General features: G+C 34.6%; 1 protein-coding gene across 1 annotated transcript; it reads right to left on the reverse strand.

Annotated features, from left to right (window-relative positions):
* Positions 1–8,106: 8,106 nt before the first annotated feature.
* On the reverse strand, positions 8,107–16,090 carry LOC137398651 (cilia- and flagella-associated protein 77-like). The gene is made up of 6 exons (XM_068084836.1): positions 15,894–16,090; positions 15,095–15,194; positions 12,907–13,036; positions 11,691–11,810; positions 9,322–9,541; positions 8,107–8,666 (listed from the first exon to the last, which is right to left on the reverse strand). The coding sequence occupies exons 1-6, from the start codon at positions 15,990–15,992 to the stop codon at positions 8,535–8,537; spliced, it is 801 nt and encodes a 266-aa protein (XP_067940937.1). The 5' UTR covers positions 15,993–16,090; the 3' UTR covers positions 8,107–8,534.
* Between the last annotated feature and the right edge of the window lie 1,864 nt (positions 16,091–17,954).

A 17,954-nucleotide genomic window follows, 5' to 3' on the forward strand; every position in this document is an offset into this window, starting at 1 on the left:
AATTAATTACTTTGGTAATTTAATGCATAAATTAATTTGAATATGAACTAATTTGTCAATTTAAGTTAGTTAGGTAGTTAGTTTGGTAATTTAATTCACAATTTGAATGAAAACTACTTTAATTAAGGCACATCAATTATATCAGTACTTTTTCATCTTATATTTCAGTACTTCAGAGTGGCTGTACTTGGTTTTCGAAGAGCCTATACTCAGTACACAAAGAATAATAGAACTATGAAAAACAGGATGTAAAAAATATGTCCTGCAATATAAAAAAACACTTGGTTGCGGTTCTCACAATGTGATGTCATAATTAGCATTTAGACTGAGGTCGTCAATCTCTTTCGCTGCCATCGAGGCTGCGCTTTTCTGCAACAACCGGTGCTCTTAAACCCGGAGAGCGGTAATAATAAACTAGGATTCTAGATAATCAACAATGCCCGGAGATCGTGCTAACGCCCGACCAATACAAACGCATGTTCTGGGTTAGTAGATTTTGGGTGATTGTTAGACTTTGCTTTTTTTATCCTTTCGTTCATTTTAAAAATTTATAGTAATTATTATCACATCGTTTTATAAAATTCGCATCGCTTTACATGTTGCTTTCTAAATATGATTATGCCTCAATAAATATACAGTCGTTGATAAAGGTAACGAAATCGCATCGATTAAATTTTGACCTGCAGTGATGTGGCCCTAGGACTATTTGCAAATTGCACTCTTGCAAGATCATGCAATGCTTGAAATTAATTAGCCTCAGTCGTGCCCCTCAACATCACAATAGAAAGAGAGGGCTAGTGCATAATATCATCTGGAAAACATAGTATGGTGCTTGGAATCTGAGCTATTTATCATAGAAATAATCTGTACACGGAGAGCTAATGACACTGATTCCTTTGTCATCTTCATTGGTTCTCTGGCGTTGTCCTACCTTCGTCTGCCACTAGCCTCATTATCGTAGTTGATAAATAAGCTGTAAGAGCACACGACACCGAATATGAAAACTGTGACGTCATAATTTGCGACCCTATACCTTTGAACATTTCTGTGATAGAGCTCTGGGGAAATCCTATAAACACCAACCAATGTCTGTCTCACCATGTCAAACAATGGCTCATTTGAAAGCCAAGATATTGAATAACCTGAACAAGCTGAAACAGAACCGATATAATTGATGGGCTCTAATTGTTTTATGCATTTATATACGTGTACTAAAGCTGTCTTGAAAATACAAAAAAAAAACATATAATACTAACTATATATAAATAAATTTATTGATTTTAGCCTATTCATTGTTATTTATTGATTATTTCTTTATTATTGTGGTTTAATTACATTTAAACTATTATTTTATTGTTAATTTAAAGCAAAGTTTTATATAATTTATTTACTATAGTTATTTATGCATGATTTTTGTCAATTTTTAGGTTGAAAACAATTTGGGCAAATTTATGTGAATTCTCATGAAAATAATTGCTTCAAACAGTTTTAACATGTAAAGTGGATTTCAAAGTTTAGCTGGTTACAGTTTTTGTTAGTAATGTCAACTATAATCGATAGAGCAGTTCTAGATAACAATTAAGGACTTAATTTTTTTGCCAGAACAAAACTGCTTATTTGGTAAAACCTACTATTATTTGCCTATTATTATAACTTGTAAATCACATGATCTATAAAAATAATTTGATAATAAATTAATCAGAACAAAGTTTAACATCAGCTGGTACCACACAGCATGAGCTAGGACACATTTCAGCCATTCTTATTACTGCCTTGAGCATGTCCAAATCGGATGATTTATCAATACTATTACAGTTTACGACTTATTATTGCTGCTAAAAATAAAGTAGTCATACTCGGTTGTACAGTTGTTCAATAAAAATTATCTACAGTTCATTGAACTCCAATTGATAAAATCCCCATAGCTGTACTGTGCCTGATATGACTGTCCATTGTTAACAAGAAATTGCAAAAAATAATTAAGTTTTTGCAAAGCAAAACTACAGTAAGGTTGGGCTATAAGCATATATTCTATTGGTTCAATGCATGCAGACAATCATTTCCTTTTGTTTAAGTGCAGATATTATAGGCTCATTAATTAACTACTCATCAATCAGAAAGGCTAATTAATTAACTACTCACCAATCAGAAATGTTTTATATAAAACTTACTAAAGTCCCAACACGCGGCTTTTGTCAAGATGTACGACTTAGTACAAAATAAAAGTATGAGTAAGTTTGTATTCAGCAGCATTTAAAACTTATGAAACTTTCTGTGACTTTCGTTTTAGGTTTTAGGTTTTTTGGAAGTCTTGGGTTTAGGAAACCAGCTAGGCCTACTTCATTGGGGTGCTGAACCCTCAAGATGTGAGTGTTGCTGGAGCTTACCTAGGAAACAAGTCGTGTTGCCTTGGTCCAATCAGCCAACTCTTTCTTTCAATGTCTAGCCAGAATATGAATGCTAATGACAGCAAACCTGAAACGCCGCAAATAACACCAAACAGCAAGACCATTATTAATTATTCAGATGACTGCAAAAACACCGAAAATCTGAAACAAAAAACTAGGTCAAATATGGATGCACATCTTGATGAGGAAAACTGTTTGCATGGTGATACCCGGGGTTCACAAACTACTTTCCCATCTCAATCGTTGACAACATGCAACCAAAATCTGTCTCCTGGGTGTCCTATCAAAAATGTTCTGTTGAGCGATAAGAGTATATCATGTGTAAAATGTTCCGACACGCAGTTGAAAGAGAAACATTCATCGTCAAACATTACTGCTCAATATATCGACGGCGCCAGTAACTTGATGATAAATAAAAAAGACCAGCAGCAAAAACAGCAAATTTCAAGAAACTTTGAGAATCCATTTGCTACATCAAACAGCACAATATATGACAAAGAAAATTCCAATAAAAAATTATTGAAGGACAACTCCATGGAAGATGTCAAACATTCTACAACTTTTGGTGAAACACCAGCTAGTAAGGAACAGTTAGGAAATTTCTTTGAGCCTAAAAACGTTCCAACACAAATAACTTTCCACACATGCTCAGATGAACTTTCCAAACTGTTTTTTCAGACTCCTAGCAACAACAGTTGCGATCCAAGTTTTGAAAGTTTGCCGACACACGTACACCAGCCGGAGTTGTATTTTAGTGCGGAAGAAAATAAACAAAACTTTTATCATGCTTCCTTTCGAGGAGTGTCATCGAAGCCAACAGTTGCAGGTGAGAATTCTACCAGAAGTGAGAACGTAGGTAAAACTCAGCCCGTGAAAGAAGACAGTTTTAGCAACCTGTTTGGTCTACCTGCAATACAAGAAAAAGAATCGAGTAGTCAAGCATCTTTGCAAGGAGTATCTTCAGACCCAATTAAAGACATTTGTTTGAGTGTAGACCAATCACCAATTCGTGACATATTTTATTCTGAGCCGATCAAAGAATCCGATAAACATGCTGAATTTATACCCACATCAAGCAGTTTAAACAACCAATATCTACCAGATCTAAACCTGGTCAACATGTTATCACCGGGCTATATTCAATCCGAAAATATACCGCAACTTGCATCTCTCAGCAAAACTATCTGCAAAAATAGTATTCAGAACAGATCAATGACCAGGATGGCTCAAACAAATATTGATGAAGAGCATCCCATAAAAGATGCAAGTCCTCGAGCCACTGATCATATGTCTATAAGACCGTTGCCAAAAACTAACCAAGTGCATCAACCGCATTTTGTCATACCAGCAGTGACCTCATCTAAAGATGAACCTGGTCAAACATGCACGCTTCATTCTCAGTTTGTGAGTCATCAAATTGGAAATCCGCATGCAGTATCCGAATCTGTAAAACAGGTTGCTCAGGTTTGTGATATGTCCAGAAACCATGTGCTTAATATGAAAGTTGCTCAACCACTTTCTCAGACATATTCTGAGATACCCCCAATTTACTTTAATCATCAACAATCTAATGAAAAATATCTAAGCTCATCGAAAACACCAACTCTCTATGCAAAAAAGTATTCACCATTAGAGCCTGTAGTATGTCATAAGGCATTGGCACAAAAGTTTTGTGATCATTATCACAAAAATAACACAACTTCAAATTTGTTTTCAACGTCGCCTTGTTCTTGCCCCTCGTCCAATTATCAACGGCAGTTTCAAGCAAACATGAGTGACAATCAATTAGCTCTACATCAGAGTTCAGGGGCTGCAGAGTGTCAAACATGTTTCAAGCAATGCATGTTACAAAATCATTCTGCCTTCAACTCATCTGCACCAGTAAAGGGCTCACCTTTGATTGACTCTAGTCAAGCTTCCACGATTCCAGAAATTTCTTTCTCTGATCAGATTTTTGCTGAGTCATGCCTAGAAAAACAACGACACACACAGAATCACAGACAAAAGATAAATGAAAAAGGCTATGCAGAAAATATGGAAATACCGCAAACGCCATTATGTCAATGTGGCAGTTTTGATCAGCCTGCTGCAAATTTGGCTCCTTCTTGTGACCCTCAGCAAACATCTCATTCTCTAGAACACTTTCAGTATTCAGACCAACAAAATCCTTTCTCCGCCAGCTATACTTCTTCCATGAAGAGCTCACAGTTACAAAATCAGCAGCAAATGCAAATCTGCCATGAACACACTTCTCTCGATTGTCCCTCATTGCAACAGAACTGTCAGAAAACTTGCCACGCGTGGCCACAGATGTCAATGGTAGAAAACTTGCACGTTCCTTCTCAGAAAGTAACAGTTGATTATAATGACCCTATGCTGGGTGTTGTTCCTCCTCAGTCACCTTTACTAGATAATAATACTGCCAGTTGGCCCACTTCTAACCAATCGAATAAAACTACTCAAGCTGTTGCCAACAACAAAGATGAAAATTTATTGCACTCTTACACTCAGAGTTCTTACAGCTCCTATAGGCATAGAAGCTGTGAAGATCTAAAGCAAACAGGTGAGTTTAATCACCAATCTTACTTAGAAAGCTCTCATGAACGTACTCAACAATCGTCTCCAAGTTCACAAGTGCCCAACCATGACAAGTCGAATGTTAGATCGCCTTTATTCAAAGATAAAAACTTCAAGACAGTGCGACAGCAAGCAATCGGTAAGCAGAAATCAACCAATCATTCTAGAAGCTTCCAACAGCCCCATAGTTCTCGGCAACTCTGTCCACCAAAGCAAAACCCATGGATACGCTACCGAGAACATTTGATGAAGAACATAGAAGGCATTGTTCAAGAACTGGACGAGTTAGGGTTGCCACTAAATTTCGAAGAACTTGAAAAGCTATGGCAAAGAAAAAAAAGTACAAAACATTCTTTTCCTCATAACTCAATTTTAAGGTCTTCAAAAGGCCATCCAAACAATTACCCTGTCAAACATAAAGCTCATAATCATATTGGTCCCATGCCGCATCCCTGTTGTCATGGTTGCAGAAGTATACCTCAACGTAATCGATCCTCATCACCTCGCCATCGTAAATAACCGCTGCACTTAATATGTACAAGTTCCTTTTTTGTTGTTGTTGCTATTGTTATAATTTTAATGTAAGTGGATTATTTGTGCAATTTATTTGCTCGGATGTAATTTTGGTTCATGAATATAAATACAATTCGGCTACCAAATTTTCAACAATGAGTCACCAAACTTTAAGTAGCTATAAATTTATAAGGGTTTGTAAATTTATTTATATATAAATTTATAAGTTTATAAATTTATAGTTTGTAAATTACAAATTTATATTTGTAATTTATAATAACAAACATGTACCTATATATATATATATATATATATATATAAATCTCAGTGTTTGTTTGTCATTCATCCAGTTACAGCAATTAGGTTTCATAAATCTGCTTCGCACTGGATTTAAACTCAAAATCTCCAGGTCTGCAAACCGGTGAGCTAACCCAATAATACACTACATTGTCCTTGCCATGCTATGATATCATAGTGCATATACTTATACAGCGCTTGCAAGAATAATATTGTCGGGCTTGACGTAATTACGCGTAAAGTCAAGTTGGCTTCACGGCTATTATTATAGTAACTATAAATTCCCCTGTCATATAGCCCACCACCAAAGTGATAATGGAAAAAGAAAGGGTACTGCCGGTTGAGAAATGCAATATTAGCAGTCAAATGGCACTGCAGTGCAATAGGAGAACTGCAATGGTAGCTGCAATGGTAGCTGTTATGTACTGGGTGTTATTATGTACAAAAAACAGCAATAATGAAAGGAAAAGATTATATGTTTATTCCTCTCCCCTGCAATAGGAGAAACGCAATATTAGAAGTAAAATGGCAAGCAATATATATATATATATATATATATATATATATATATATATATATATATATATATATATATATATATATATATATATATATATATATATATACATGTATATATAAACAACTTTACACAAACTGAAAAATACTCTATATATAGAAATATAAATTGAGTGTATATACCTGTCGAACATTGCTACATGATATAAATGTTATAAATATACAGTTGTAAATATGTTTTATATACCCTAAAAATCTATATGGATACATATATACACATTATATGCGATTATATATATGGGTATATATATCATAAATATGGTACTAGCTGTGCTACCCGGCGTTGCCCGGGTATTAAAAATCAACTTATATTCAATGAGAGGTAATGAGGGTTGCCTACCACTTGTTATTAGGCTGGCACATTGCTAATGGTTATATTGAGTATGCCTACTAATAAGAGCTACTTACGTTACGCCCTGATTTTGTGTCGTGACCAAAAGCGGTCGCCTATTTGCTTCCATAAAGCGACATATATTGTTTAACAGATCTGTGGAGATCGTTTAGCTTAGTTAGCAAGGTGTCGGACTGAGGAATGGGAGGTTCCGAGATCAAATCTTCTGCTTTATGGACTCTCTAATCCAAGATTTTTATAGCCTTAGCTGGACAAATACAACAAAGACAAACTTTGAAAAAAAATGTATATACTAGTCGAGCTACCCGGCATTGCCCTGGTATTAAAACCCAACTTATTATTAATGTGCGGTAATGGGAGTTACCTGCCACTTGATACTAGCTTGGCACATTGCCAATGGAAAATTTTAGTAAGATTACTAATGAGAGCTATTTGTCTCCGTGACGTTACGCAATCATCCTTCATGGTACGCAAAGCCGTTGGGTATTTGCTCTCATATAGTGGTATATATTGGCCAGCGAACAAATCAATCTTTTTGGCCTCATTGGTACGGCATCGGACTGGTGAATGGGAAGGCCCGTGATCAAATCTTTTTCGGTACGAATTCTTTATTTCGAGATTCCAATAACAGCTATAGCTGGACATACCGACGGACAGCAGAAGACAAACTTTAAGAAATATGTATATAAATATGAAGATACATGTACATATATATATATATATACATGTATATATGTACACATATATATACATATATATATATTCCAGAAATATACATGCATATATTTACAAGATCTATAGCGTGTAGTAGTGTAAAAGATTTAGCAGTTTAAAAGATTTACAAATTCTTGACAGGCATATATATATATATATATATATAGATATATATATATATATATATATATCTATATATATATATATATACAATTATCTATATATATTATATATAATATATATATATTATATGTATACATATAATATATATATATATATATATATATATATTTACAAGATCTATACCGTGTAGCAGTGTTCATAAGATTTACAAATTCTTGACAGGCATAATCAAGCCATCTTTGTCATTAGTATAAGTATTTTGTATTGCTGCCTATGACCTTGCACTATAGCCTTATAGGTAGCTATAGAGTAGCCTTAGGCAAACAGAATTATGACGACGATTTGCTTACATTTCGTCATTTTTTAAATGTTCACGGGAATGCACCAAGTCCTTCAGACCAAAAATATAGCACTAAGGACACAGGTCTGCGCCAAGCCAAGCTGTTATAACCATAGCAATAGATTTATTTATACATATATTGTAAGCATTTACCTGTTAGGCAAACCATTTATTGAAATGCTTTTGAATAATTTTCAAAGGAACGAGTAAGGGACATGTTACAACTTGAGCAACATCTATATCTGTGTTATAAAGAACAAATAACAGGTAATATGACACATGAAAGCAAGTGTCTGACAACATATTTGAATGACAGCCAACAAGAAATGTCTTACAATATGCTTACTTGACATAAAGCAGCAGGTGTCATATGGTATGAATGAAAAACTGCTACTGATTGCACCTTACTACAGGTCGAGCAAAACACACCAACTTCGAAATTTACAGAGTTTGTTGCTCTGTATGATAATTTTTAAAAGATATCATTAGAATGGAATTGTTTCGACCAGTATTTCATACTCTTGTGTTGTTACTGTACATATAAGAGAAGACAACTTGACTGAAGTCATATTGACAGTTTTTCTTTCGATTCTCTGTTCAACACGAGTTTGATTTAATGTCTGTTAGTAGAAAGTTAGCTTTGAGCCGGTTCATATATGCCGTGTTGAAACTTGGGTCCTCTTCGGGGGATTTTGTCTGAGTCATAGTTTTTATATGACGAGCCCTTATCACCTCGAGTACGGAATGAGTCGATATGTGGTTTTGCCTAAAATCAAAAATGTACAGTAAAACACTGCGAGTGACTCACAAACTTAACAGCTCCTCAACAAACAAGCTGATACAAAGGCTTGCTGCCTGAGCATGAAGCTTTCGTAGAAAGTTAATGTCCCTGAAGATCGTTTTTTAGAAATAAATTGCTTCCAATTTTAACAATTAAAATGTTTTGCACAACAAATTTACGTTAATACATATAAAAAAACTTTAAGAATAAAGCTACATATATAGATAGTCATATGACGAAGCTTTCTGACAATAATATTTTCAAGTTGTTAGAGTTGTCGTTTCATACGCTAGGTGTAAATAACTCCCATGTAAAATTTATATTTCTAGTAAATAAAAGTATTGGAGTTTTGGGAACTTTAAAATGCTGCGAAGTGCCACAAATTTTAATCTATGGTTTAACTAAATTGTTAGCTGATTTAAATATCCCAACCATCAACAATATATGTAACAAAAAGGATTCACCAATCTTATTGGCTAATGTTTTGTTTTAAACGGGGAAGCAAAGTGATTGCGCAACACATAACTAAAAAAGTGACACTATTGTTATAGCACAAATATGATCTGGCATTGTAATATTTTGCTTTAAAATATGGAATCTAACCATATCACAGCTTCTTTCACAAAATCAGTATACTCACATTTTTTGAAAACTTAGGCATCGTCCATAGAGGCGGGCTTTCGACTGGATCTTGGTGCATTCTCAAAACCATAGTTCTATTGACTGCAAAGTTTCCTTTCTTAAATTCAGCGTTTGTCTGATATTGCTGCTTTCTTGCCTTCTCTAACTGCCCACTCCTCTCCGCTATCCATCTGTCTTGGTACTTGTGCTCGATGAGCTCATAAATTGGTGTTGAAGGCCTGAAACAAGTTCGTATCTACAGTGATAACCGTGATCTACCATGTATTTATGTACTTTTTAAAAACTCAGAGAATGGCTTTAGTCTAGTGGTCTAAAAAACCTAAGTTCCATATGACAGGCTGGAGTTCACTGCTCAAAAAAGGCCACCAGTGACGGCAGGAGTAGCATCCAACCCTAAATTTCTCTCTGCAACTGAGCTTGTCTCCAGCCATCAAGGTTTCCTTGCAACTGGCCTCATACATAGCAGACACATACATTGTAGTTTGTGCTCATAAAAATACATGTATGTGCAGCCTCTGTTGGCAGCAAGTAAGGTAGACAACATACTCAATGTTTCAAATAATTCAATCATAGTTTTCATTTCATTTTCTGGTAGTATAGAGAGTAGTATATTATGTAGTAAAGTATAGTTGTGCAGGCAGAGCACAAAGAATAAGTATGGGCCCAAATATTCCGAAGTGGCAAAATGAAATCGATCGGAGCAGGTACTAAGGAAATGGGCCACCACGCTAAGTGTTGCAAGTTCAAATCCCGTTTAAAGCAATCTTTTATCTTAACCTCCAACAGTGGAATGTGATGGAGTAGTAATTCCAGTAGTCTGGTGCAACATGAAACACTCTCAGATGTAATAACTACCTGTACAATTATTCCAAAATATGGCAAGGTAGCTGATTGGATCAGGTGGTCGAGGATCAGTCTAACAAGCTGAAAGTCAGGAGTTCTAATCCTGTTTATAGCATTATTTTTTTAACCTCGAAGCGGCGGCTTTAGATAGATATACAAACAGATGAACTGTAGGGTAAACATGGCTTTTACTATAGTAAAATTATATGATTATATGATAACATGATCTATCACAGGCACTTGCTTGGACATTTGAGGCTGTGTATCGATTATACTCATTACATGCTGAGATTGGTCTAAAAGCTTTCAATTAATTTCAAAGTGTCACTCACTGCCTACACATGTCAACAATCATGAAAACAGGTGGCCTATTGTCATCATTTATAACTAAATGGGTATTTGGTTTGCACAGTGTCATAGAAAGGTGGACAGATTTGAAGTGCTAAATAAACAATGCCAGAATAGATCACTATTCAAGTCTTTTCAAGTCATGCCAAAGAGCTTGCGAATCAAGCCTCTGAAAACTGATTATAGATCGGGAGTTCACAAATGAATACAATTTTGAATTACAAATAACAGTTGTGGTTGTCATGCGAATAACCCTATTAAAAACTTTTAAAATGTGCTAAGTTGACTCAGAAGGCCTTAAAAGATGTTGTGGAAGAGTTGTCAAATTGGAAATCTCTAGAACCTACTTTGGTGGCTCAGAAAAGTTACTATAATTTTTAAAAAAATTAGCTTGAATAATGGGAATTTTTAAAAATCACTTGAGTGGCTTGGGTTACTATAATTTAACAAGAATTTAGCTTAAATGTAAGGTTCTAGAATTCACTGAGGTAGCTCAAAAGTTCATTTATGTAGAAATAATTTAGCTGGAATAGAAGATTCTACAACCCACTAAGTTGCTCAAATAGCTTATTTACCATGTAGAGAAAATTTAGCTTGAATGGAAAGTTCTATAATCTACGCAATTAATCCCAAATTCTGCAATTCACTCAAGCAACAGAAGACAACTCCATGATTCAGACAGAAGTTATTCCACGAAGCTACCCAATTAAAGACTAGAGATATAAGTTACTAGTTGATTATAAATAAAGGTACAGATCTTTGGTTATTGACAGAAGTTGTCCTACTTGTCCAAACAAAAGAAAATGGTTATTAATTTTGTGTTTTGCTTTTTCAATAAAATTTAGTTACTATACACAAATTATAGGCAGAGATTAATTTTTTAAATTATTATTCAGAGACATTTTCAAAAATTTTATAAAATCTTTTATAAAAATAAAAATGCTATAAAAAATTTCATGTTTTTTTCTGCAGTCATGCTTAGCAGCTGTGGGCTGCCCACTTCCACAAACTTCAAGTGTTAGTCGCAAAAACTATATCGAATCCAAAGTTTGTTTCATTTCAACTGGTTTCAGTATGAAATTGTTAAAATGAATACATAGTCTACAAACAGCAAATTGTGTTTTGTTTATTTTATTGGCCTTAGCAAATTTTTAGCTAAATTACACTTTGTCCTACCTGGTGGCTACTCCGTAGATGGTGGATGGCGGTAATCTTTTTTTAGTTCTGTTATCTTGCCTCATCTTTTCCCTTTTGGCATCCTCTGTCAGTCGCCTGATGTCATGAGTAGCTCGAAAACTGTAAATCATTGTTATTATATTGTTATTTGCCCATTTGACCACTTTTTTTGCAATGTATTAAAGTAACAAATTTTATTTATCGCACAAAACTCTGTTAAAAAGTCATTTTAAATAAGATTGTAATATATTATAGTTCATTATAATATTGCACTACATTATAATGAATTATAATGTAAATTTAAAGTCGTGTGTTACATATGACTGCTCCTACTAGAATTTTTGAGGTTAGCATCCTCTAATTTTGATAACTACATGCATATATCCTAAAACTATATAAAATTAAATACTGCCATGTAAAAGATAATATGCGATATAAAATTACCAAATTTATATAAATAAATTTATACAAATTATTAATCAAGAGATATAAATTTAAATGTATCCTACATCCTGCCATAGAGATACTTATATGTGAATATTACAAAATTTTAAAACAACGTATTTCTGTGTTTTATGTTATTACAACAATGTTAGAGATTATTTTTTTAAATAGGTAGTAAATTATATTTCGATACAAATTTGCCTCGACAAAATGTGAACAAAACATAAAACCCCAATTTTAGCTACAGGATGTAATGAAATATGGATAACTCTATGAATGTTAAAATGTATCATATTGAACTTGTTACTTTTTATAACACATTTAAAGTTCAAAGACTAGTTTTATACTAATAAAAGGTTTTACACGGCAGGTTGTGGTTTTATTGCCCATCTTTGACTAAAAGAAACAAGGCTCACTCCGGTCTCCTTTACACATATACAGAGGAAGTCGTTTACCGGTTTCCGTGCCACTTTAGATAAAACCTTTATCGTTTGAATTAAATTCTACTAAATGTAACTAAATCCAAAATGACTTGTTTGTAGATGTCAGGAAGCTGACAACATGTTGCTTCTGATCATCATGTGATCATCTGCACTTGTGCACTTTTATTGAATCAAATTACGATTAAAATCAGTTGGGAAACATTAAAGTTGCGCAAAAGCTACAAATTATTGTTTATGATATCACAAACATCTAAATGAAGCTGATTGCTAATAAGGGGATATAAATAGCCTTAACACCAACTCCAGATATTATAACACATTCATCTAACCTGAAGTTTTCTGGTGCTGTTACTAGGCCAGAGGACAGAGCTGCCTTATTGAGTGCCATGAAGTCTCGTTCTGTTGCTAATTTCTGCTTGTCCTGGAGGCCAGGAAGGTTGACGCCCCAATTGGCAAAAGCTGTAAACAAATGTACAAAGAATGTGAAGCATTCGACAACTTTAACCATATTATTATAGAATAATCTAACGCCTTTTTCACGTTCATAAGAAATAAATGTTTTTTATTTATTCAATAAATAACAAATTTAATAAAAAATAAATAATAAAGTTTCAAGAACTGGTGAAAAAATCCCCAACCAAAACAAAAAAGGGCTAGTGAATAAGCAAACGATATCATGCACACATCCTGTTACGAAAAACAAAGAAGGTGTGTTGTGGTTCTTCTGACAAGCCAATAAGTCATAACGGTTGTCTCAGTTTGGTAATCAAATTATACTAGCAATATGATACCAGAGTATCAGCAACAACATGTTGAATATCAACGCAAACCAAGGTCATTTAATAAGAGAAGTTGTCTTATTTGTCCAATTATAAAAAATGGTTCTTAATTTTATACTTTGCTCTTCCAATAAAATTTAATTACTATAAAATATCTGTAAAGATTAAATTTTCAAAGTATTTTACGGAGACTATCTGCAGTCAAACTTAGCAACTACTAACTGTTCCTAGCAGTTGCCAAAATGCAAAAAACTGTGGCATACTTAACTGAAAAATACTGAGAATTTGTCAGTCCTTAGCAAGAGCTGGCTGTACCTAGCCAGCAGTTGCAAAAGAGTGAAAAAGAGCCTGTATTTTATCGGTCTTAAAGTCAGGTATGTGGTAGTTTTTTGCAGTTTGGCGTTATAAGTTGTCCAACCTCACAGTTAAGATGGATCTTCTTGGTAAAGAAAACAAAAGCAACTGGGGGCTCTCAGCTCACATTTTGACGAGATGTTGGTATCACTGTTACCAGGTCAACAAACAAGAACAATTATTCAAGATAACAAATGTTACAAACATGAATACATCATGTGGACAGTGACCAGACAACTTCACAACCTGTTACATAGAAAGGCAGCATGTTTTGGCTGCTCAAGCTGTAGGAGATACAGTCTATAACCGATATGAGATACCTCATCAGCAATCGCATTGTCTTACAGAAATGCCATCAATATCTCCTGACAATCAATTATCACTGAGAAAGAAATATCGGAGTAGAACGGATATACATCCTTTTGTTGGATGCTCTTTGTTTTGACAACGAATGTAGCTATTGATAGATACGTGCTACCCATTTGGGCTGAACAGCGCAAATGTGTCTGAGTTGCAGAGGTTAATATCTTGAACGGTTAATATTCATTTTGTTAATTTTCAAACCACAAAGACTGGTAGAATTATAAGTAGTTATGGTGTACAGAAGTTGTCTCACCTCTAGAGTAACGAAGGATAAAGTTACCTAAGTGGCATTGAGAGTAGTTGAAGTTGATTGAAGCAAACATGAAATGTCAACATAAAATTCAGTAACCATAACATAGAACTATGTTTTCCCAGTTTCGAAACTTTTAATGCTTAATCACACTAAGGCTGCGCTAATAGCTGGAACAAAGGCTATTGCAGTACTGTGTAGAATCCATGATAAATAGCTGCTGGTTAAATTTCTTTTACAGATATTGCTAGACACTGGTCTCAAGCTCTAGTTTAGTATCAAAATAAGCATTGAATTTTATTCGCTAAGTAGTGACTAATTTTAGAACTCCAATATATCTTGTTTTTTGGCTCAGACTGAGAATCAACGCTAAGTAATAAAAGGCTTTGACAGGACTGTCAACCACAACTTTATAATCTAATTTGAGTGCAAACTGTCTTTTAGTAATACAATGACAAGAATGCGAATGTTCATTGAAAATTAAGTGCAAACTACACTCAAATGTTCAGCCTATTTTCATTACTGGGCATAATATTTTAGAGCAACTTTGATATTTTTTTGCTAATGTAGCAAACATCAACTATTTTAACATTTTTATACATTAACAGACAGTTAATAGCTATAACTAAAATAGATAATCAAATAATCGAAAACACAAAGAACAATTTTTATAAAACAAACTAATAAAACATATATAAAATATTAGCAGCCAAATATTTTGCAATGCAAACAAGCAAGAGCAAAAAAACTTGTTATTTATTTTTTGCATACCTTCTGCAACTCCATTTTTGCTTCCACCTTGCTTGGCACCGTATACAAAATCACCCGGAGGAAGACTTCTTCCCCTCCTTAGCGGTTCACCCAATTTTGACTAAAGCAAACAGAACAGTAAATGCTAGTGTGAGCAGGCACTTTAAGTTAACTAGGCGCTATGGTACTAAAGCAAAATTATAAACTTTATAGGAAGATAAGAATGTTTTTATAATACAAATTTGGTTTATCTTTGCATAATGTAAATAAAGTTATCAGGAGCTGAAATGTAAAATTTAATTAATGCGATAAAACTATAACAGCGAAAAATATCAATGTGTACAACATAAAACTGTTTAGAAATAAAACTTTAAAAAACAGGTTATTTTTTGCGGGCAGTTTGTAATAGTTAGTTTCATCAATGATATAAACCCCTACTGTGGGGGGGGGGGTTTATATCCTTGGTTTCATAGAATAAATTGCCATCAGATAAACTCGATCACTGCTTCATGAAGTAGTAGCATAATAAAACTTAGCTTATAACCTTTAAAATAAAAAACTATTTTAACAAATAATTTGCTCAAAGTGTAAGCTTTGGAAGCAATACATAAACTACAATGACGATTTGCAAAGAGTCTTCATTCTAAGGCACGACTAACATTTACACAATAATTTGCTTAGCAGTAAACGTTTGCATTTTTCATTAGTAAAAGGAATAACTAAAAATGAAAAGAAACAGTTATTCAGCACGAACACTTCAGCTCAATGACCAGCTACTTAATATCTTAATTGCCATCATATGAAATGCCTAAATACTTACTCGTGCATGTATTTCATTAACAAGCATGGTTTCTCGCTTATCACCAAGGACGCCCGTTGCCCTATAGTTGAATGCCCCAGCTGCAGGAATGGCAGTCATTATGATATTATTTAGATCGGAGAGTGATTGACAACCTTTGCAAAGCTGTATATCTGAAATGATACCAAACCTCACTCACTAACGACTTTTACGACAAAGATTTCAATATATTACGAGTGTTTATGTTACCAAGGACACTAGGGTTTCTAAGGATGTGACGTCAGGTTACCTGCACTGCAACTATGAAACTACTTTTTTATTATTATATATATATTTTTAATTTGCAAAAAAAAAAAATTGATAATTTTACACTTATAAAAATTAATGCTTCACATTATTTGAGCAGCTGCGAGAGCGGTGGAGTAATCTCGCGGCAAGTAGAGATTTAATTACGCGAATATGATCAAACGGGACGACTATAAGCCTTTTTATATTTCAGATCCTTATTTTTCAAATCGTCAGTAGCAGTTTTGGGCGTTCCTTAATATTACCATATTTAGTAACTAAAGTGCTATCAACGCCTAAAATATAATAGTTGTATTCCCATCGTTAATTATTGCAAACTATGGCAAAATGGAGGTTTTTAGACGGTGGAGCTATCCTATTATAGGGAGCCAGGTTATTAACATTTTATGTCCAGTTGTTTAGATGGAATTTAAATGATATATATTCTATCTATCTATTCACAGCTATCTAACTCTTTTCATTGCCAACATGAAGCAGGGGTAAGTGGGTGGCAGTCTGAACCTTTTATAGATTTTGTCAATATTTTGGTACAGAACCTGGGGAGAACTGGCAAGACAGTCCCCTTTTCAGATTTTTTGTTATTGGTTCTGTGTTTCTTATTAGATGCTTGTGGAGTTCCCAAACGCTCTTGTAAATTAGCCTCATACTATAATGAGTTATACATTTGATAAATAGTAGAGTCTTCCTCACTCTCCCAGCACAGAATGACTTATTTTCTTGCTGAAGAGGATTTTGATGATGATAGAATGATCTTTCCTCTTCTTGTTGTCTCCATGTCTCTTATCCTATATTCATTCGTTCGAATTCCAACTAAAGGTTGTTATTTCCTGTGATTGTATTTTGTCACTTCCATTTGTAATAAAAAAGTGGATGATAGGTACGACACTGAGTTTCCACCCTTAAAATGAAAATGGTGGCCCTGAAAAAGGGCCGAGGTGGTTGGTGGGACTACTGGCACTCAGAAATCGATTTTGAAGGGTGAGTCCAGTAGCCCGAGAGGGTCACTATCGTCCCCGATGGAGTCTACCGATGGGCAATCGATCTTGGACTCCACTTCATGCCGGGGAGTAGGGCAAGCATCACGGGCTGGCCTCCAGTACGGCCGTCTGTCCTGCCGTGGCCTTATGTAGCGTTGCCCTCGGTGATGTTGTTGCTGACGGGGTGAACGCGCCGTCGGTCTCTGGGGTTCAGTCTGGGTAGACTGTGTTCATCGGTGCTCAGCAGAGACGTGCACTTGCAGGAGAGGCTGAGTGGTGAACACCTCATCACAGGAGGAGCAGCGGTGTCTGTGTACAAGAGCGTACCTCTGTAGGTCACGCTCCTTGTTGCAAGAAAAATCGCAAAAAGTACACTAGTGCTTCATGCTTGTAAAAGCGAATGAACTGTGAATCAGTGTGTACCCGTATTTATAGACAGTCAAATGCGGCAGCTTCAAATTGCTGGCTCAATGGATCTATATTACGTTCGTCGCAATTCGGACAAATTTGAATAGTCATTTATAAGGCGCACGCTTAACACTTGTCCAATGTAGTGTATATGTATGTGTTATACTAGCAATTTTTTTATGTCAACCATTTATTACCATATTGTTCTAAGATTTGTATGTTACTATACAAACACTAAAAATTATATACTCATATTGCGTGATTAGTTAGTGACTTCTATATCTATTTTGTATATTTATATATTATTTATATATTATATCCATTTTTTTATATTCCTCGCTTTTTCAAACTTCTACCAATCCAAAAGTGTCGCATAAAATAGCTGTTATTT

Source organism: Watersipora subatra, chromosome 6 (genome assembly GCF_963576615.1).
Source record: "Watersipora subatra chromosome 6, tzWatSuba1.1, whole genome shotgun sequence".
In the NCBI taxonomy this organism is placed as follows: domain Eukaryota; kingdom Metazoa; phylum Bryozoa; class Gymnolaemata; order Cheilostomatida; family Watersiporidae; genus Watersipora; species Watersipora subatra.